This window comes from Notothenia rossii, assembly GCF_949606895.1.
Source record: "Notothenia rossii genome assembly, chromosome: 1".
NCBI classification, from domain to species: domain Eukaryota; kingdom Metazoa; phylum Chordata; class Actinopteri; order Perciformes; family Nototheniidae; genus Notothenia; species Notothenia rossii.
This window is the reverse complement of record NC_136912.1, coordinates 70,609,691-70,632,773: the sequence shown is the minus strand read 5'-3', so window position 1 is coordinate 70,632,773 and position 23,083 is coordinate 70,609,691. Positions and strand designations below refer to the sequence as shown.

The 23,083-nt window shown below is 39.5% G+C and overlaps 1 protein-coding gene and 1 long non-coding RNA gene across 3 annotated transcripts; both read right to left on the bottom strand.

Moving 5' to 3' along the window:
• Nucleotides 1-298: 298 nt before the first annotated feature.
• Nucleotides 299-8,511, bottom strand: rgs4 (regulator of G protein signaling 4). 2 transcript variants are annotated; one of them, XM_079676931.1, is made up of 5 exons: nt 6,850-8,511; nt 6,468-6,575; nt 4,604-4,668; nt 3,036-3,199; nt 300-2,459 (listed from the first exon to the last, which is right to left on the bottom strand). In XM_079676931.1, exons 1-5 carry the CDS (start codon nt 6,891-6,893, stop codon nt 2,220-2,222), a joined length of 621 nt encoding a protein of 206 aa, XP_079533057.1. In that variant the 5' UTR covers nt 6,894-8,511; the 3' UTR covers nt 300-2,219. The 2 variants fall into 2 exon arrangements, with proteins under 2 accessions (XP_079533056.1, XP_079533057.1); XM_079676930.1 differs by having other exon boundaries at nt 299-2,459; nt 6,468-8,511.
• A 12,475-nt stretch (nt 8,512-20,986) lies between these two features.
• LOC307021750 lies at nt 20,987-22,624 on the bottom strand. The gene is made up of 3 exons (XR_013803238.1): nt 22,238-22,624; nt 21,559-21,715; nt 20,987-21,453 (listed from the first exon to the last, which is right to left on the bottom strand). It is a non-coding gene; the product is annotated as an uncharacterized lncRNA (long non-coding RNA).
• Between the last annotated feature and the right edge of the window lie 459 nt (nt 22,625-23,083).

The window sequence follows — 23,083 nt, the reverse complement described above, 5'->3', positions numbered from 1 at the left end:
CTTTTCAATTTACACACGGCATCTATTGCACGTCTGTCCGTCCTGGGAGAGGGATCCCTCCTCTGTTGCTCTCCCTGAGGTTTCTCCCATTTTTCCCTTTAAACTGTGGGGTTTTCTCCAGAAGTTTTACCTTGTACGATGTGAGGGTCTAAGGACAGAGGGTGTCGTATTGTCATACTGATATTCTGTACAAACTGTGAAGTCCACTGAGACAAATGTAACATTTGTGATATTGGGCTATATAAATAAACATTGATTGATGATATCAAATGCAACCTCATAGAGCTGCTACAGAAGAATGGCTTTAGACTCTTAATCAAACTCTCGAATCCAACTTAAATCAGACTATTCACACACAAAGTTCTGATCATCCAACACAACATTTTATTCGTGAACAGTCATAGATGTGATGTACAACAACATCATTTATTAAATATATACAGACAGTTTCTACTTTTCTATTATCACAGTATACATTTTGAGAACACATTTTCATATACAAGGCCACCAAAATACATTTAATTTAAGTGAACACACTATGCAGTATGCTGCACACATTACAGTAATTAACATCTGAACATAGCCTTTTGACAGGGGAACTGGTGAAAATCAATCAAATTAGTCACAATTGACCTTTTCGTCAGTATTTAAAATCAATACTACAATATTAAATCATGCTTAAACTTCCAACTAGAAGTAGACAAAGCCAATATTTGCGTCACAGCTCAGGCAGTTGTTACTATGGTCACGCTTTGAGATATATAGCATTTTAAGATTAATAACTTACTTGAGGTGATGAGAACATAGACATCAATATGATAACAACCAGATTCAGAGACAGCTTCATCCCGCAGGCAATAAGACTGTTAAACAACTGAACTGCTGAAACAATTTCATAACATTCATCTGCTACTTAGTAATTATTTATCTATTATCTAATATATCATTCCAATAACTTGTATATAGACTCGTATTGCACTATTCCTCTTTTTTTAAAACTATTTTTCTTTTTTGTATTACTTTTAATATAATATACTTTAATATTTGTTTAACATTGTCTGCTTATCTATATTATTGTGTTGCATTGTTGGAGAAGCCTGTGAGCTAAGATTTTCAACGACATAATTACTCTGTAGCTATGTTAGTTTGACGATAAAGAACCTTGAACCCTTGAACCTTGAAACGTTTGCAGTTGTGCTTGCATGATGAATGTTAACGTAGGAAATGAAGAAGAACATAATGTAAAGCTAAATGCTAACACTTTGTTTGTGCACATTCATTTCGGTATCTGACCCACAAAACAGAATAGAAGACCCTGACAGATTTGTGTAGGCTGTCTGGGGGAGAAATGGTTTCAAATAAACTGTTTTTCTGATGGAGGGATTTTATAAAGATAGGCGCTAAAACGAAGTGTTTCAAACGGTGGGAATACAGATTTTTTTCAGGCAGCAAATGTAAAGAAAATGAATGTGTTTTTTGAACTTTAAAGCATGTAAACATGTTCAGGTAGAAACCCTGAATCCAAGTTTGAATCTGTAAATGTGCATTATATGTCATCTTTAAATTGTGTTCGGTGCATATAGCCTACTGTAAGTTAATATTATAACCATGTCAACACTTTTGCATTGCAGATGAATACATTAAGGTTGATTGAATTTAGTTCAATAAAACCTACATACTGGCTTACTGACCAACATCATAATACAAATAAAATAAATAAAAGCACTGATGGTTTAATCATCCTCACTTTTATAGAGCTTTCACAGAATATTGCTCAGTGTGATCGTGGTCTCTATGCTCATCTTTAAAGTTAAATTGGGTCAGTTAAAGAACTAAAAGTGTGTTATTTCTCAAAGAAAATAAACCTCTCTCACAAAAGGGTCCACTGGCAGTTGTTGTTTGAAGGTGTGTCTGTTGGGTGGAGGTAGATTGTTTTCTGTTGTGAGTATCTATATGACCTGGCCATGACTTGAATAGCAGGCTGCAAACATTTAAACATAGTTGTTAAAATATAAAATATTGATCCACCTTCGTAAATTGGACCTTCAAAGTATGAAACAGAAATAAAGTCTTCAACAAATGTCACATTCAAAACCACTTTTTTCTACTCAATACATATTTAAGACAAAAACCAACTGTTCTTTACCAGTGTTAACTTTCCAGTACTTTTTCAGTCTTTGGCACATTCTTCTTCTAGTCTTCAGTGTTCACTCTTCTGTTTAGGCGCCACCCGTTAAGGCCTGCCCGTTCTTGGCACCTTCAGAGATTTTCCGTTCCTTCTTCTCCTGAGCAGCAGTGGTCCCTGTCAGATCCTGGATCAGTTTGGAGTTGAGGAAGCGCCTGTAGGAGTCTTTCTCCATCAAGGTGTAGATCATCTGCTGGGCCTCGTCGAAACAACACGGGCAGGGGTTCTCTACGTTTTTCTTTGTTTCCTCTCTGGTGGCCGCGTCTAAGTTCACCTTTAATAAATGGAAAGAGAGGGTTGAGATTTATCAGGATTTCAAGAGCATAAACTTGTATTATGACATACTATATTGCTATAGTTAAAACAAAAGATCTCAAAAATATTGTCCTATGGCAAAAGAAAAGCTTAGAGGAAAGAACAAAGCATTTGCACATTTATCTTCTCAGTTTATTTTTACCAACTTTTCAAATGTTTTCAGTCAACCCATATGACTGAACTGAAGTGTTCTTAAATTCCCTCATTCATTCTGAGAGTTTCAAAGTGCTTGAAGGCTTTTTGGTATAGCAGTATTGTGACTGAATATATTCATAGCTCTGCAGTCACATCAGCTTCAATTATTCACTTTCCTGAAGGAGATGTGCAGCTGCATTCATAGGATGTATCTAATGCCTGTGCGGTGTGTTTGAAACAATATTAATTCATCTACATTTTTGTTTTCCGCTTCTCTCTCTAGAATACTTCCTGGCAAAATAAGCTAAGGTGCTTTTACATTTTTCGTCATAACATAACATACTGATGAAGCTCTCTAATTGACATTTTATATCTTACATTCTTTGATAAAAATGATTACCTCATTGGTGGCATCGGCCTCAACATGTTGCTGGTAGATCTGCTTGGATCTGTTGGCCATCTTAGAAGGAGCAGACTTCTTGTATACTTCGCAGGCGACCCAGAAGTCCAGATTTTCCTTGCTAAACTCTGACTTCAGGAAGTTGCCGAAGACGGTACGACCCACTAACACAGAGGGGGAAAAAGGATCTTTTAATATCCAATGCACCTTACAGACACATGAGTATGCACATTTGCAAAGCTGAAGTATCATTAATAGAGGGTATGTTATATATTGAAGATCCTTTTAACTAAAAAGAAAATACAGCCTTGACATATGGATATTAAAATGATCTAAATGGTAAATGCCCATATTTGTGTTGAAGAATCAGAATCAGTGGTACAATTTAAGGTGCCAATGTTTGCCAAAATGCTTCCAACTTCCATTTCCCAATCCGAAAGCTATTTATTAGTTTAAATTGCTTGTGAGGTGCGTGAAATCAAATAGGAAAATTGTCTCCCCTTGCTAACTGAGTGGAACCTTGTGGCAATAGAACATTTATATAATTTAGCACTGGCTGAAACAGTCACTTAAAATCTTCCTCATCAAGAGAAAATAAGCACTTTACGTGACAGCAGCGTAATTATACTGAGTTATAACATCTCACCGAAAGATCATTGAGTCCTGGCGGCAATAATTGCATCCTATCTTTCCTAGTTTTTTCCAATAATCAATGGAAGGCAAAACCTCAAACCCTCAGCACTACGATGACAGCGCGGAGACCATTGAGGCCAGGATAAGATAAACGGAACCAAAATAGAACCAATAAAAGCAGAAGGAGGACATGACGACTTTGGGAGGTCAGTGGATGAGGTCATGGAACGGAGCAGGTCAGAACCCAGCGGGTTCTTGGAAGGCCATTGCTCCCTTTTTGTGTTTGCGTACTCACAGTGTAATTCTCAGTGGGCTTGTACATACACACACAAACACTTGTACACTCTGCACTCAGCATGCCCTGAGGGGCCGTTGAGTTGTGCCTAGAGACACGTAGCAGAGGAGCAGAGCATGAGAATGCGTTGGAGAGCGCCTGTTTGCGTCTGTTCAATTTCCATGTTTGTGTGACCAAGTGTCCTTCAATGTCGATTATCATCATGATCTGTTGCTACCTAATAAACGCTGCCAAACCAACATATTTGCTTTACTAAATGTATTTCATTTCCAATTTATGCCATACAAAGAGTCAAGAAAGCGATCCCTTTTGACCTGCCAAAACTTTACTAGCAGCCATTGGCAAGGAATTTGAAGGACTTGCCTGATCATTTTCCCAGGATAACAGCACAATCATGTCACGCGAGAATGATAGTGTTTAGGTTTTAAGTTTTTTTTGTAAGCCCTTAGAGAGATACTGCTGGTAAAACCAATGAGTCAAGCACCCGCATGGCAGTAATTGTCCGTATTGTTGGTGACAGACGATGAGCAAGGAGGGCGGAAGTTCTTTGGGTTTGCTTTGGACATAAACATAACCTAGTTAGGAAGTTTTAGGTTCTACTTCAGGTTAAAGAGGCATGAAGCAACAGTGTTATACTTACTCTCACTGGTAATCACATGGTTGAAAGATTCCTTCCATTTCTTCACCTCAGCTGCAGTTGGCCCACTAAAACACAAATGGAGGGTCTTATTTAAAAAGGTTGCAAATACTTTTTGAGTGTTTTTAAATTCAACTTGCGACATGAATGTAGCAATTTCACTGTAAAAAAAAGACGGAATTAAATTACACGGATTGTGTTCAGGGTCTGAATTTTACATTAAACCATATCCATTGTGGACATAAATACGTTTTAATAATGTACTTACTGTAGAGCACTGTTTGAAAAGGTTAAGAAACCATCCTACTGGATTCCTGGCATTCAACTCAAACAAATACAAAAAACTGAATGCAAAATGTTGTATCAGAAGCATGTCCATAACAATTATATAAAAGAGTATACAATATATTGGTGCAAGAATGTGTCCTGAAACAGCCAAATGATTTAGCCTTGATCTCTTCGGTTCCCTCATTTGTTTAGTTTCATCAGTTATGGTTAGATGGTTGAAATATGGCAGTTGTGGCCAAAAGCCAAAGATAACCTAGACGGTTGTTTCCACCTAAAATACTTAATGAAATACCTCATGAATATATTATATTTTGTCTTTAAACGGCAGTTGTTACATGTGGCTAAATAAAACTAAGCGTCATCAAGCATTGACCATTGCAATGCTGACTTGTTAGCCTACAAAAATGAATCACCCCTGTGACACTCAATAAAACTATAACAAATATTTACATTTTTTATTTCTTATTCGAGAATGTAGCTGAATTTGAAGTATAAATGTCACATTTTTAATGGGTTCAGATTTTAGCAGATAAACATAATTCAAATGTATTTTCTCTAATGCTAGCCATAATAATCTTCTTTACAGTAAGGCAGCTTTGGAGGAAGGTCTTCCTACTGCATCAATAAACTGATAAATAACAGCAGAACATGTAATCACACCAGCTATCCCTGATTTGAAAACTGTTATCTTTATTGTTACACCACTTGAATACTGCTTGCCACTGAAGCTCTAACGTGCTTTTGTGTTGGGAATGAAACTAGTGTTATGTCATTATGGATAATCAATATTTTTCTTCCAGAGCTGTCGCTGAAAGGGTTAAATGTTGCTGAAAAAAAGGTCAGGGTTTGTGTGTCGCTCATAAAGGACGGTAGGAGGCTTCCTGATGAAGAAGCGATAGAAAAAGGCTATAGGCGAGATTGAGAAAAAAGAAAAAACATGTTTTCTCCAAAGTAATGTAAATGCATTTCAAAATGCAAACACATAAACATAGTACTAGTATGTCAAAGTAATATTAACCCTTATAAATGCTGCCCATGGTAACAAGGACCAGCTCTGGAATTACACATATGAAAAGATGAAGGAGGGGCTCAACACAAAACAAGTGCCTGTTCTCAATTTCCCTTTTTCACCTGGTCTATGAAAGCTCACGTGTAGTCAACATCTTTTACTCTTCTTAATAATCAAGGTGGATACAGTTTTAAGGTCTATAAAATTGCCCTGAAACTGACAATATTAACTCCCACGGTGATCCTAGAATAACTCGAACACATATGTCATAAAGCAGTATTATTCTTCTATAACCGAGGACATGAATCCTCCTGTTGTGCCCTTCATCAAGTATTTCCCTGTTTAGTGCTTCTAACTAGAAATGCAGTCCATGAGCACTTTTTAACAAAATAATATTAATCTCTCAAGATTTAATCAAGCATTGTCTGCTTCAGTTATAATCCCTGTGTTAGTATTCATAAGAAAATACACACTCCAGGATGAGCAGTTTGATGTGAGATGTGAAGAATACAAAAACAAACATATATTTTAAAAGCTTCACGATTTGAACAAATAGAAAGTCCCTCTGACCTCTTAGCAGCTGCAGCATAATTTTTCTCTTTTATCTGACTCTGATGAGATGTGTGGTGATCCGGCTTCTGGAGTAAGAAGGATATTTTATGTTTGATGTCTTTGGCGCTGTGGGGAGATGGACGAGAGGAAAGTGAGTGAAATGCATTTGAGAAGATTTCCATTTATTTGCATAAATACACATCTGCATATAGTATCTGCTTATGTAAACAAATAATAAGCAACAGGTTTCATTTTTGAACTATTGTTTTAATTACTCGGCTAAAGTGACATTTTATATAAGATACCAAAAATATAGAATATACAGTGTATGAAGTTCCTATATCACAAAAAATATACTAACACTCCTATCAACCTATTGCTTAGACTTTATTTGTCTTACCTTTTTAAGCATGTTGCAGGAAGCGTAGCAAGTCCTCTACACATGTTGGAATGTTACTGATCCAAAGTGAGCTCTGTTGTTTTGAATGACGACAGCACAGCCGGTGTGAATTCAAGCAGCAGAGTTTTCAATATGAGACGGCAGACAGCTGCTGTCTCCACCCCCAGAAGTAGCTTTATACCTCCAGGATGCTACCACTGACACCAAACAGACCAATCAGAGGAGACAGGAAGAGAGAGGGATACTAAACTGAGAGTGGGGGAGGGAGGGAGGGACATCGGGGGAAATGTACTGCAGGTCTTTGTAACCAAATCAAAAGGTGTTTTCTACTGATGACGACCAAAGCCATCTTGGTGTGGAAAAACACAGGTGTAGTTTCATCAAACTCAGTTAAAAATCTAATCCAGAACATCAGTATGTGATTGTTAGGGCATTCAAGAGAATGGTAGTGCATTGTGGGAATTCTGAGACTTGAAAGTTGTGCCCCAAATAAAACATCTTGTTTCTTGCGGTTTGGATTATCGCATATCTCATGGTAGCATAGAAATTTGAAAGACAGGCAGTCATGGTGACTTTTTCCTAGTGGTGCTTCATTGCTTAGATCCTCAACCATTCCCTCCTCATTTGTGATAATTAGTTCACTTTATATTAAGGTACACAAATTAACCATCAACTAGTTGTTAATTAACATGCATATTATAGACCCTCCAGAAAAACGCGGGCAAAATTCCTTGATTATGCGGGCTAAAATCCTTGATTATGCGATTAAACATACAGGGTTTTTATGTGATTTTATGCGGTGAAATTACGGGAAGTTGCGAAATATGCGGAAATATGTGAAATATGCGGGAAAAAATAATAACAATTTTTTTAAATATTGGGCTGTCTTATTTATTCTCTCTCACACACAACCTGCCACTAACGTTAAACCCCTTTACTATTCAATTAAACACATTCAATGTTTATTTATTGTAAAAGCAATGGGGCTATTTTAATCACACACACACACACACCCCCCACACACATACACACACACTTCTCCGCCTCATTCTGTTTTCATTTACTCGTTCGTTATCTGACCAGCTTCAATCTTGTAGGCTACTCACTTCGTTTCTTGTAGCCCTCGAAAGGGTTTTGGATGTTGATGCCTCGGTGAACGTGAGTTGTTTGGCTTTCTTGTCCGCAGCAGCAGAAAGCATTTTCGAATGTTTGAATGAATCAAAGTGGGTCGCCACCGTCGATTTTCTCTTATGCTCCAACACACAGTTGCACGGGGTGCAGAATAGTTTCCCCCCACTTTTTGCCCGGTCTTTAGTAGAAATGTTCGTCGGTAAATGAGATGGATTAGATTTGTTCATCTTGGTGTTTTCTCTATCGTGTGAGCTCCACACGTTCACTCTATACAGTGTTGTTTACATTCTGTGATGCGCGAGCTGATGACGTCACGTCAAGACGAGTTAACTTTTTTTTTTCTCAACTTTGTGTGGAAAAATGCGGGGATTATGCGGCCTTTTGATAAATATGCGGCCTTTTAAAAATCTGCGCCATTTTGCTGATTATGCGGTAAATTCTACGATCGCAGAATCGCGTTTTTCTGGAGGGTCTAATATTAGCAGTATATTGGCTCTTTATTAGTCATTATAAAACACTTATTAATGCCTTATTCTACATGACCATATTCTACAAGTAATAGGCCATTAGTTGAGAGTTTTTCCTCAATAGCCCTCTAATTAGTGCTTATTTATTGCAAGTAAGGAAGTTGTTGTATATGTAGGCCTACATGAGTTTTGGTCTTATTATGCTCCGCTCAATATGGGCCTAATAAGGCAGTAGTACCACAAGAATAGTAATTCCCCCATAATAACACTTAACAAATATGATCTATTCTTATGTAACAAGACGTGAAACTATAAGTATTAATTGTTTCTAAATAACTCAAAATGTGTTATTTATATCCAAGAATTTGTTTTGGCGTATTGAGAGTGCAGCTACCACTAGCAAGGTGATATTGACCTGTATGTTTCATATTTGCAAATTTATATTTTTGTGAAATGTATAATGAAGGTTAGACAGGAAACCGGGTACAGGAAGTAGGAGAAAGTTAACTGAATAGCATCGCAGTAGGCTACTACACATTTTCCCTGCAACCTGAAGAGTAAAAGGGCCAAGTCCGTCAGAAAGCAATGACCGTAAGTGTGCCTTACACTGTACGGATTAGTAACATCCAGTGGTTAATTTGAGCCGGATCCTGCCGGAACAGGATTCGGCACCTCTTCATTTTGGCCACCCTGTGTTCCGGCACCTATTTGGGCAGATCCGGTACCTCTCACAAAAAATAAAAATGTAAATGGTTAAAATGAAATAAAATATGCAGATATTAATTTACAGAAAAAATCCCAAGAATTTCATGTCGTTTATTAAGATTAAGATTTGAAAGAGTCGGAGATCTGTGTTGACGCACTGAAAAGCTGGACCAACGGACAAACGTCTTTCACTTTTGAAATTCGCCACATGAGGAGCACGTCGCAGAGAGGAAGAAACGGTGATTCAATGCAAGCATGTCAAAAAGACAGTTAAATTGACTGTCTTTCTTCAAAAAGAAGGAAGAGGTAATAGACACTTCAAAACGAGTCAGAAAAGCCTCCACAAGCAGCGACGAGGGCAGCTGCAGCGGTCATGTTGATGGTCAAAACCAGGAGGAGGTTAGCGCCGCAACAGCTAGCCAGCTAGCTAACCGACAGCTAGCCAAGCCCGGGCAGCGGGTCAGGTTCACCGCCAGCCGGAACAGGAGCCAGCTACCGTCAGCCAGGTGGACCACCAACAGCAACGGGTGGGTACCCTGGCATCAACTACCCCGGTACAACAGCCGGAGCAAGAGGCGAGCGGAACCGCGACATCAGCTGGCTTACAGCAGGAAGATTCAGTAGGAGAGGAGAGCGCATTGAGCGTAGAAGAGTGTGGGACGTCCAGCGACAGGTCAGTTTTTTCTAACTGTGGCCAAGAACTTGGAGGACCGTATGTTATCTCAAGGAGGCCGGATGCCAGATAAAACTGGATATAACAAGTTCATTGAGGAGTTGAAGGTGCTTTACGCACAATACTGGCCCGAGGACGCAGGTGCGCTGTATGGAGAGACTGAGGTCGAGTCACTGTGTCAGCGCTTCAACATTGCCAACCCGCGCGCAGTCATACGGGCCTACAGAACGTACAGAGACTCAGATGGTAAAGACACCCCCGATGAGCTGATGGAGTTACTTGTTGCTGTCAACAGCATTCCCATTGCAAGTGCTGAATGTGAGCGCGGATTTTCTCAAATGAACTTGATTTGCACTCCCAACCGTAGCTCTTTGCTCACATCCACCATGTCATCTTTACTCTTCCTAAATCTTGTTGGACCCCCCCTGGCTAAATTCAATCCAGTCCCGTACGTGAGGTCCTGGGTGGCCAAAGGACACAGAACTGCCACAGACACACGCAGTAAAAGCAGGAAAAAAGAGATAGAGGACAATCCGGACATGCTCGTGATGTGGGGTGTTTTAAACAACTAAATATGGTGAGCAAACATACTGTCTATTAATAGGCCGCCGTGCCAATCTTTGAATAGGCCTAATAAATATTTTTTTTACACGTTAAACCTGTTGAGAAATTAATTGCTGGCTGTATACTGAAGTCCCACCTGTAGTGATGTGGGCATTTGCCTATGTTGTGCGTACTAGCCTAAACAATTATAAATTATCGTCATAACATTTATACCATGGATACTATTTGAAATTGAGGCTTGTAAGTCCCACAGCGTTGCAAGTGGACATTTTCATGTTGTTTTCAGCACCTTTTCTGTATACGTTCCGGGACCTGTACGCGTCTCGTCATCCCGGCCCGTCTACACTACAGGCATGAAAAAATCTTGGAGCTGGGCGTGTCTGAAGCTTGGCGATTTTTTGCAAGCAACCAATCACATGAATCTCCCGCCCCCGACATACAAAGCAATAGCCATGTTAAAACGAAGTAAACTGGATATAAACTCTCCAAACAGGCGAAAAAACGACCAGTTTCACCCACTGTCTCTGCCACCTCCCTCCATGCCTGGTTCCTCCGGTTTGTATCCCGGTAAATAGTTCCGGTCGTAAAGAACCGGGTGATTTGCTACCGTAATATCTCGTTTGGAATATGAGGAAATGAACTGCGGTCTGGCTCTCCCAGCTTGCACGCGGTTTGATTGGCTGCGCTTGCACTGGCGGGATTTGCATAAACGGGATTTCATTGGCTGATGCCAAGCATCGAGCCTCAAAAGTTGAACATTGTTCAACTTTTGATGCCGATAGATGCTCGTGATGCTTGCAAAGCCATGCCATGCTCCCCACAATGCAGTTCGGCGAAGATTCAAAATCTTCTACGTCACCCCATTCAAGTGAATGGGCGAAGCGTTGAAAGCATTTTTTGATGCCTGTAGTGTAGACGTACCGTGCTGTCATATGTACTTTGCGTTCCGGCACCTTATGATTTACAAATTAAGCACTGGAAACATGTATTGTGTTTATGTGATGACATTGAGATGTTTACACAATGAGAAAATGCGTTAGCGCTAGCCATACTAGCCTGTATACATGCTTATTGCACAGCTAGCATTAGCTATATTTACCTTGTTTACACTTAGCGGTCCTATGTGTTAATATGTGTATGTTACACTTGCTTGTATGAGATCATTAAGTGCCTTGTAACTTCTTTTTTTATAGTTTCACTCCGTTTGAATGTCAGTGGACTGCAAATAAGTCAATAAAAGAGCATGCTACTCATTCCCTGGCTCTCAAAAGAGTTTGGCTGGCTGTTTAATCTATGTTCACACTGAAACAGTACAACACATAGAGAGAACAGTACACCTTTCTTGTGTAAGAACATACAAGAAGGTCACACAGTATGATGACAAATACATAAAATCTGTTAAAAATCAGTTTTTATTAAAAAGTACAGGCTACATGTGTTCTCAGCCTTGGAGAAACTTGACATGTTTTGGTATGTCTGAACCTCTCTTTAGTGGTTCAGTAATAAAACATATTTCAACGTGTGCCTACTTTGTTCATGTACTGTTGAGGTTAATTTCAGTAGTTGTGTGCTATAGTGTATTTGCAGTGAAGAGGAGGCAACTTTAGAATAGGGAACCTGTTCAGGTCCATTGGAGTCAAACTAGTAGCTTATTGGTTATGAAGAAGACTTCACTTTTAAAAAAGGGAGAACGTTCATAGATAGAAATACCTCATTTTTAGTTATTTAGACACAGTTAACACTTATAGTTTAACGGTGACATGTCATGCTTTTCTGGTTATTACCCGTCCCCTTGCGTGTTATGAAAGTTTTTCTGCATGTAAACGGTGTGCAGAGTCAAAACCCTTAAAGTACACCCTGTAGCGAGTAAAACTCTAAGACAGAAAATACCTCCCCAAAACGCCTCGTTGGTGAAACGTCATCATCCATTTGATTCTTCCGGGTACGTGCTTTCGTAAGCACGTACCCGGAACTAAATGGGCCAATCCGTGGAGCCGTTACGTTACGTCCGCGGAGCCGTTAGGTTAAGCCCCCGCTAATTGGTCCAAATTGACCAATCCACACACACACTCAGTGCAAGCAGCTCTGCTGATTTCTCCTCCCTGGCTGCAGGCTGATAACAGACAGTTGGGATCGCGGCGAAATTCTCTCTGCAGACCCATTCTCACAGCGTTTATCAACCTATAAACCTTTTTCTTACTCAATATCAAGCCACACTTATTGTTTTTATTTCGGCTGTGACTTTGTTTGTATTCAGGTTGAGTTTGGCTGTGTTTGGCTGTGTATCGCTAAACAAGGAAAGCACACCTCCACGGAGCGCGATTCACACCGTACCGACCAATCAGAGCACACTGGGCTCAAAGGGGGCGGGTGGGTGGGGGGGGGAGCTGCAGCGAGCCGTTTAGTGGAGAAAGTGAATACTGCTGAATACACATACTTTACAGTGATGCTGTATGCGAAACCAATGTGAGTTTAGAAAATTGCACAGTATTTTTCTATTTTAGTATACCTCAACAATGGAATTATGATCAGTGAAAATGGCCATGACACCTCTCCTTTAATGTCTTGTTACATAAGAATAGATCATATTTGTTAAGTGTTAATATGGGAGAATTACTATTCTTGTGGTACTACTGCCTTATTAGGCCCATATTGAGCAGAGCATATTAAGACCAAAACTCATGTACAACAACTTATTTACTTGCAATAAATAAGCACCAATTAGAGGGTTATTGAGGAAAAACTCTCGACTAAGGCCTATAGAATATGGTCACCTAGAATAAGGCATCAATAAGTGTTTTATAATGACTAATAAAGAGCCAATATACTGCTAATATGCATGTTAATGAACAACTAGTTGATGGTTAATTTGTGTACCTTAATATAAAGTGTTACCCATAGAATGAGTTTGTTCTATATGGGACAATGCTCCAATTCTGTAGCAGCAGAACATTGATGATGAGGATGATGATGTTTTTGGTATTTCTGAATTTTCTTTAGAAGACTGTCATATAATAAATGTCCATTATGTTCACATGATCTTGTCATTTCCGACCAAGTTTCATAATAAAAAAGGAAATTAATTAAAGTGGGTTGAAGACACCAAATAATAAAATGAAGAAGAATGATGGTATGGCAAAGCAGTTTACAAAGAAGAGAAATGTATCTGCTGCTGAGCAACAGTTAGCGGTGATCCAAATATCCAGCACCACAGTTCAGTCGTCTGGATGTCTGGCAGAATCCCCTCCTCCTCTTTCCAAGAAATCACAATGTGATGAAGAATATTCTGACCTCGACAGCTCAAAACAAGCACCAGGAGCAACGACACAGCAAGGCCTGTCCTGTCTTTTTTTAAAGTAGATTCTGAAGAGGCCTAAATTACTTTACCATCACCCAAACAATAATGGTAGATGGTACTCATACAGAAAAGTGTGTGTTTAAAAGTCAGACTTGGTATGACAAAGTATTGAGTGATTGCACTCTGGTCAGACACAACGATGGATCACTACGGAACCTTTTCAGGGTCTCATTTCCCTTTACCACCTCATTAAGTGGTTCAAATTGTATGACACATTTTCAAAAGATAGGTGGGCCCTTTGGAAATTAAAAGCATGTTATGCGAGTTGAAAAAAAGCAACTATTAATTCAAGGATCACTTCTAGGCTTTGTTTGGACCTTGCAACTGCCTTCATCAGTCTGCTAAATTTTCATCAGCGGACATAAGCTAGTTGAGGACAACTGAACCTACACCATGGCAACTGAGTAAACTCCATCCGCAAAGGAAGACTTTAATTTGATTGTTTTCTCTAACTTTCACAAGTATGGTCGAACACAAATACTTGTCAAGTGACATTGGGATGTACAAATATTTAACTTTTAAATAAACAATACGAAGATACTTGCAGATGAAAAATACATTTTTATATTTGCTTTATGCTTGTTTGAATAGTGTCACTAAAGGGCTTTGGGCAGCAATTACAGCCCAATGCAAAATCAATGCAAAAGAAAATGGGCTTGAATACACACTAAATCATCTTTGTAAGAGGCACTGACACATAATTATTTTTAAAAGTGCATATAAGTCCAGCATCTTGTTGAATTGGTATGAGGTCCTTTTTACTAAGTTATGAAACTCAAGCATCATAAAGTACTGTGAAATATCAACAAATTACATGTTTTCCACTGTCTAATATACTGTGTAGTTCCATAGCTTTGCAGCTTTACGCACATAACAAAGACAATTTAGACCTACAGCTTGAGATATGTGCTCAGATCATCATGCCTTGTCACTTTTTTGTAACATAAGCATTGACAGACTGTGAGGCCTCTTAGTGAAAACGACCATTGCAGATTGCTTTAATCTGCTCATTCATCTTGACTGGAGAGAACAAACTGATTCAACATCTTCAGCCCCACTCCCAGGTAATAAACACATGAGATTGCAGCCTCTGATAAATGCCAGCATGAAAATAAGCATTTCCTCCCTCTTTACTTCGCTGTCTCAGGACATCATATTTAAATCTGCAGCCCAGAACAGATTTCCTTTTATAGAAGCAGCTGGGAATCTTTTCTCAAAGTGATCAAAGAGCAGCTGAGGCAAAAATGCACCTTTTTGATTTGTATCCAACATATGCAAGTAGTTAAACCATGGATTGCAACCCAATGTCCCCTTTCAAGGAAGAATTAATTCTAACCATGTGGCCAATCTCAAAGAGAAATGGATACAATCAGAGAAAAGGTCATCATTTGGCAAATGGTTTTCCTCTTAGGTATGCTGTATCAGAATAAAAATGGGTTTCTGTTGGACTTTCAACAGTGTGGTAGGTTTATTTGGTTCCTGTCAACAAGGGTTAAAGGGATTACAAATGTAGCCTCGCATTCTCCTGTTGCTGAGCAGAGCTCCTCCAGACAGCAGGATCTGATTAGAGCACCAGACACAAGGCTCACACAGCAGCAAGGTGATGATGCATATGTGTGTTTTCAATATATTCCCATCACACCTGAGAAACCTTCCGGATCCTTCAACAGGACTTTCCCTAAACCCATTCCCTCCTTGCATCCGCTGGTAAATATATGCAGGTGTATGTTAGACCTGTTGATGGACAGCAACATATGTACGGAAAAACGGTTGAACCTATCTAAGATTAAGATTTAAAAAATGAGATACTATCAAGATTTAAACTCATTGGAGACAGCAAATATAACAGGATACTTACTTATAATTAAAGTACAATATATCTGGTATCATGTCCACAATGTATTTTAAAGGATGTGGTGTCGTACAAATGGTTTTCTGAAAAATGTGATTACCTAAATTGTTTGACTGAGAAACCTTATAGAACGCAGCGATGTTGGAGGGAAACTCAGGGGCTCAAGTCAGTAATGTTTAAAGTCCGAAAACCTAGCCTGGCCTATCAAAAATGACTTAATCATAAAAACTGCAAAATATAAGCATTTCACGAAGGAAACATATTTTTTCACACAAATCACAAATCACAAATATATTTATAATCATAATTCAGCTTATAACATTGTATTTTTGTAACGTAACAAATGCTGACTTTGGGCAAATCATGACCATTTTACTATAAATAACCTATTTTGTTTCAGTTTATTTAATTAATTCACAACATTAACTAGTGTTCAAAACTGCAACCTTAATTTGCATTTATTGTCCAGTAGGTGTTCCATGATCATAGCATTATTAGCCCTCACAGGTACTGAAAAGGGCCAACTTTAAAATCTAACTACTTCCATATTTTTGTCAAATGTGGCAACTTGGAGCACATGGTGGTTAGCAAGAGAGAAGTGTTTCATTATACCCATCCAAAATGTATTTTATTTCAATTTTGAAAAAATTTCAATTACAACCAAAGTGCTCACGGGGGAATTTCAGAACAAAATTGAAGATGGAATGTCAGAGGAAATTGACAAAAGTTGTAAAACAGCAAGTTTACCTCATGGGTGTAATGGCGAAGCTTAATAATCGAGAAGCTCAATAATCTAAGAGCCAAAATAAAGTGATCAGAAGATCAAACTACTGTAACAGATTGACTTACATTACATACAATATGAGTATTTGAAAGTCAGCAATTACTGTACACCTTGTCATACTGTCCAGTGTTAGTATAAACACCTGAGAAGAGTGCATCTTTAATTGATACTTCGGAAAGCCCTCGGCTGTAGCTCATGGTATGGGAATTAGCCTCAAGTGTTGATGACATTTATATAGATGCAAAAAAAAAATCCTCCTTTTTTTGTTTTGGAGGTTTTCAGCATGTTGTTTCCAAAGCACAACATCCCAGCTGATAACGGATTCCGACATGTTGCTCTGACCAAAATAAGGTACCTGATGAGATTGGCAGCATTTCTTGTTTATTGCAGCTAACAGGCCAATATGAATGTAATCATCAGAGCTTAAAATATAGTGGATTCAATGCATGAATGTGTGTGTACAAAATCTTTTATGGATCCAAAGGTCAAGATGAAACAAGGCAGCATCAGAGATACGCATATGGACCCTCATAAAACACATGAGGTGACAGGGAATAGGCTTCATAAAGTGGCTTAGTCTCAATAAATTATCCGGCTCATGCCTCTCCTCATCTCCTCTGATCTCACAGCTCCTCAGAGGAAGAAAGACAGTGCCCTCGGTAAGCCATCTACTTCTACAATCCCATCGGTAAAGCAGACGACAGCTAGCAAAGGATAGTGGCATCTTTCATAGTGTGAAGAGCTGTGGCTGTCATTGTGAGAGACACTCAATGTGACGGGAAGATCTGTCAGGCAGGATGTTGAATTAAAAGGAGGGCAGCTAGTGGTGTCAGTCAGACATGACTATTCTATTTTGGCTCGGCAGTTTTCATAATTTACTTCACAGCTGCCTCACTGCACTTTCATCGCAATGTTTACATTTAAGATATGACCTCCATTTGGCCATTTGGAATAGGACGGTGTAATCCATTCACCTCTGCTGTCCTCCTATGTATGACTCAGCAGGTAGGACGCACAACTCCTCTGTGCCTCAGGATGACATCTCCACTATTTACACAATCAATACATCTTCCCATAGCCCACGCTTTTAGCTTCCTTTGGATGACAAATAGAAAAGAACAAAGAAGACATGTGATTGTACTGGTCATTGGAAGCTGGCGACTAACTTCTCATAGTTCATATTAAATGTGCAGGCTGTGGTGGGCAATAAAACTTGTAGCAAAAACATTCTATTAGATTGACTTCATGGTCCTCCAAAGGAAATTGTCTTTGGCTCATATAGTCTTAATTCTTGTGTTTAAACTTTTCGCTCCGTATTTTGATGGTTGGGGTTGTCACTACCCGATCTGCAGCTCTGCCCGATCTGCAGTGTGCATGTGCAAGATGGTCCGCCTTAGCTATATGCAATTTTTTGCATACATTCACAGTAAATATTTATTCAGTATGATAGCTGTCTAACAGAATTTAAATCTATTTCTCTCTTATTCTAACAATGTACTTAACCCCAAATAAAAGAACCCAATAAAAAGAGTTAAATAATAGTGAAGTCACGTTGTAATAACAATAAACCATCTCTCTCGCGTTTGCTTTTTGTGATTTGCCAAAAGGCACTGTGTCAAGTGTCCTACTTGGGTTGCCGTCTGGAGTTGTCCAATATGGCGCACCATCTCGCACATGCGCACTGCAGATCAGGCAGAGCTGCAGATCGGTTAGTGACAGGGGTGTTGCAATAATATACGTTGGTCAGGGGGACATTATTTGTTGACGCACAGGTGGCCCGAGGGGACGACATGAACCGGGGGACCAGCTACCACTAAACGACTCACAATCTGAAAATTACCATTAAAAAAACCCTGGACGTTTACTTTTCGTTTTAAGCATCGTTTTAAGGTATAACCGTTTCATTTAGAAACACCGGCCCCGTTGACAGTTCACGAGCGTGTTCTTCCCCCCCCGTCAGTTGTGTACAGACCAACGGGGATTTTGATGGAAATGTTACAATCCTGTCCGTCAAATTGACAGGCATCGAAAAAGTCTTGCGCAACCTCTGGTCTGGCATGACAGTTTTAAACACTGGCAGGCTAACAAAGGGTTGCTCTGGGATCACCGGGAAGAACGCTTTCATTACGCGCCCTCAGCTGTGACAATTAGCGTATCGAACCCAAACAAACATGAAGACTTTTCCAGCTTCAGCTTAATGATCCGTGGAGAAGCAATCATGGTGCTTGTGCCGAGGAAGAGAGGAGGTGGTTGTTTATTGGCCTCTGCAGTGAGCCGGTCACGGCGGCACATAATGAGCTGTGATGAGGCTACGTGTGGAACAACATGCAGGTTTAGATTTAATCGGAACTGCTTTAGCTTGGTGGCCACATTCACAGCTTTGATCCGATGTTGTGTGTGTTTGCTTCAATCTGTTTCATGTTTATGTGCTTTTCCCCTTTTGTGTGGTCATGGAAGGGGATTACATGCACCATAATGTGTTGTGTCCTTGTCTAGAAGTCCTGAACACCTGGTTTAATGGGAGACTGTGTTACAAATGATGGCACACTGATGGATGCCTGCACACAATGCAAGGCTTTTCCTTTTTCTGGCTTGATTGTTGAATTCAAAGGAATACCTCAGCCTTACAAATGCCAAGCCGCTGTCGTTTCTGTTGCCAGAATATCAAAACAAATCTGATGATTGATAAGGTATTACTGCCTAGATTAATGCAGAAATAGGTAAATTGAAACGAAGCAGACTTAAAAAAAACGTAATTTAATTCCTCATGATGTTAACCTTGTCCCATGCCCTATTTGTAAATCAAATTATTTGGACTTTCAAATCATTCCTCTTCATTCTGAATAATGACAGGCTGCCTGCAAATCTTTTATTGAATTGGCTCCTGAAAGCTTTTCACTGTTGTTGTTACTGATTAGTGCTTTTACCACAACGCCTTTTATCAGTAATTAAAATGTCAGAATTACCACCCAAGAACGCCAATATTAAAACCTGAAATTGCTCCCAGCATGTGTTTTGGGTATCACAAATAAAGATACTTGCACATCAATTATTTTTCGTTAGTGATTTTCCACCTGCCATAATAATGAAGGCATGATTGCATTATTGAATTTCAAAAATCGAGCTCTGCTGGTCAGAATCGCTAGCCAGTTCATAAAGAAGTCACTGCTGTATAGAGTTGTACAAGTAAACATATATACAGACACATGCACATTTCCATAAATATCATTAATTCTGTGGTCTTGTCATATAAGCACTAACCATAACAGATGGACCACAGACCCCTCTAGAGACAGACTTTAAGGCTGTAAGTGTTTTTGTTTGTCATAATGTCGTAGCCACAGGCCACACCTGTTGTGCCGGAGGATGGTCTGTGCAATAGCAGAGTTAGGGGCTCATAAGACAGGAGAAAAGGGAAAATGTGCTTATTGTAATCATGTCTCAGTCCATATGGTTCATTATGGTTCATTACACATCCAACGTGTTTTTAATATTGGCAGAGAAACTGTCTGACCCTATATTTCTATCTAAGCTGCAACTAATCAGGCCAGAAAAATACCAAAAGAATATTAGTTTGGGAAGGAAATCTAAGAATGTTAAAGAACAGTGTGTGTAATAGTCAAAAGATTAGGTATGTTTTGTATGTTCCAGTCTCATTTGGAAGCTTATTTGGTGACACAATTGAATGTTCTCGTTCATGATTGACTATTTCTACTATCCTGGGAAGGTCATTTTCCAATTCCATACTTTTCAAGGTTTTTCAAAAGCAGGATTCTTAAGTAGGTAAGGTCTCAACAGGAAATAGCAAATCAAGGTCCATTAATGCGACTTCACAGATAGGGAAGTGCTAGAAGCTTAGTTGCTACTCTCAGGGCCAGTTGGTGAACAACCTGCAGTCACTGTCACTAATGGGACAATAACTGCAGTGTGTTGACGTGCACATGTGCCAAAGAGCACATTTGTGTCGTCTGTCCGTTCCCTGCCATTAAGAAACTGTCACACAATGTCCTCCATTAGCCAGCCATGAGGTGTGTGATGTAGGACATTAGACCTCACTCAGTGATTTTGTCACGGAAAATCCTTATACCTCTTTTCCTCCGAACAGTTGTCCATCCTTACGCTTACGCACAAGGACAACAGTTTAAACTTAATTTGGACGTACATTTTGAGAGTACACCTAAAGAAATCAATATGACCCCCTCAATATTTTTAAACACTGTCTTTATCCTAGAATTACTGAGACATCCTAACTGTGTGCTGCAGAATAAAGCTTTGTGAACATGTTTGTTTTGTTTGTAGCCTTTATTTATCCAGGTAAAAATCTCTTTTACAAGCAGGGCTGCCAAGTTTCAGTAAAAAGTAGGAGTGAGACTTTCGGGGTAAGATGCGTCCGACCACCGACCAAAGGTCGGCGGCAAATTTATTTTGGCCTTTTTTAACGTCGATTTAGAGGAATATCTCAATTCAAATTAACATTAAGACTGTTGTGATGTCTCTTCACCCCCATGCCAGCTGCTCTCCCTGCACTGTCGGCCTCCTCATGCTTATACAGTGTTAATAATTGACCAGCACAAGTAGAAATGAAAGCAATTTTAACAAGAAAAACTTTGACAAATAAAATACATTTATTTATAAAATGTCAATATAAAGAAAACATAGCAGCCTTTTAAGAAACAATAGCAGCCTTTTCCTTTAGTGCATTTTTTTTTTAGGTGTAACAAAATTAGAACCAGAATAATATATATATATATAATATATATTATAAACAAAGTGCATGTCTTTGTTTGTGTGTTTTGGTTTACATGACATGTCTCATGTTGTAGGTGTTTGTGGCAGATTGTGATGCCTTGATGACAGAGGGAGGGGGCTCCCATTTGAAACACTGTGGCTCAAGGTTTGCCATCTTCACAGTCATGATGGATGATAGAGTTCCATCAAGAGCCAAACTGTTTCGGTTTTGTTCAGTCCCACCACAGAGAACACTTGTTCAGCATCAGCATTTGAATGTGGAAGTACCAACACCAACTTGGCAATACGAGAGAGCCTCCCAAATCTGCTCATACCGGTCACCTTTGAAAAATGTACATAGGAAGCCTAATTACTCTCAAGTATTTTTGTATAGAATTAAGTTGATTACGTCAATGGGTATTTCAAAGGGGGCAGAATAATTCTTACCTTATTCTTCATTGATGCCATGTTCCCCCAAAAGCTCTCAATGTCGAATGTGTCTGGGTCTTTGGGCATGGCAATGTCCATGGACTGACCGTCCAGAAACTCCTCACTCAGTTCGTCACGCTCGTCAGGTCCGTTGTATGGGAGAAGTTTAGGAAACCTAAAAAGAACACAATGTGCACTGATCTGGTAAAGTAATGTAGCTGAAACGGGTTGTTTTTCAGATGTGGTCATTAAACTTTACAATCTATTAAGAAAATGTTAAGAAAATGTGACAAGAGCCAAGAGTCTACCTGACATCTTTCAGACTTTCAAACTAACAGACAAACATCAGACAGAAATCGAAGTATACAATTAAGGAATGAATGATCCAGTCTCAAAAGATAGCTACATGTTACTGTTTGATTGATTGAATATTTTATAAGACAGAAATGCAAACAGCACAGGTACAGTACTGTAAATTCTCTTAGCTCATAGTAAATATCCATTAGCTCACACACGCAAATACGTGATGATTTAACTAACACTGCTATTAGTCACGGTTGTTTGTTGTTAAACCCACCGCAGCAACCTACCACACTGCTCACCAGCAGCCTGTGTGACGTTAAGTCTCACGTAGTCAGACCCACCGTTGACTTCATCAAAATAAAGATATTTGTCAAAATAATGTGTGGTTACTTACCGCTTGATCTCCCGCTACAGATGAAAATGTCAGTCACGGCATTATAGTCACGTTTACTTTTCGATTTCTCCGCCATAAGTGTTGTTGTTGTTGTCTTCATAGGATACAGACGCAATGACCCGCCCTAAGCTGCCTCTGATTGGTTTGTATACGTGGTGCCTTTCGTTTGGTTGGTTAGATTTAACCTCGAGGGCTGATGATTGGTTATCACATATCTCGGTCATCCAATCGGGGGCAGAATAGGGCGGGCTCACCCTGTCCCTGACTCGAACTACGGCAGGCCTCAAGCAAAAAGTTATGGAAATATGTGATTAAATAAAATATATATATATAAAGTAGTGAGAGGGGGAAAAAAGCGTGTGAAATGGCAAGTGTGGCGTGAGGCGTGTGAAGAGGTTAAATTGCGTGACTCTCACTCTCAAAGGGTGAGACTTGGCAGCTCTGTTTACAAGGGAGACCTGCCGCACATTGGTTATATCTCTCACAGGCTCCGCCCTCTACTGGACTCTATGGGTACTACCCTCTATGCAAGCATTCACCTACTGAGATTTCTATAGACGTAGCCGGTGTCGGTACCAGATGTGTTCGGGGTACCATATGTGTTCGGGGGCCGTCTCTTACCAATGACGTCACGCCTTGTACGCATTGTGATTGGCTGTACGGTAATTTACCCAGGGGTGCTCGGGGGCAAATCACATCTACAGATCATGACGAACCGAATTGAATTATTCCTATGCTCCTAGCGTGTGAAAATGTTTGTGAAAAACATGTTAAAAAAACATGAAAACGGAGCAATGGCTGTACGCCATTGGCTGTACGGCAACTCAAGAGGACCATCATACACGA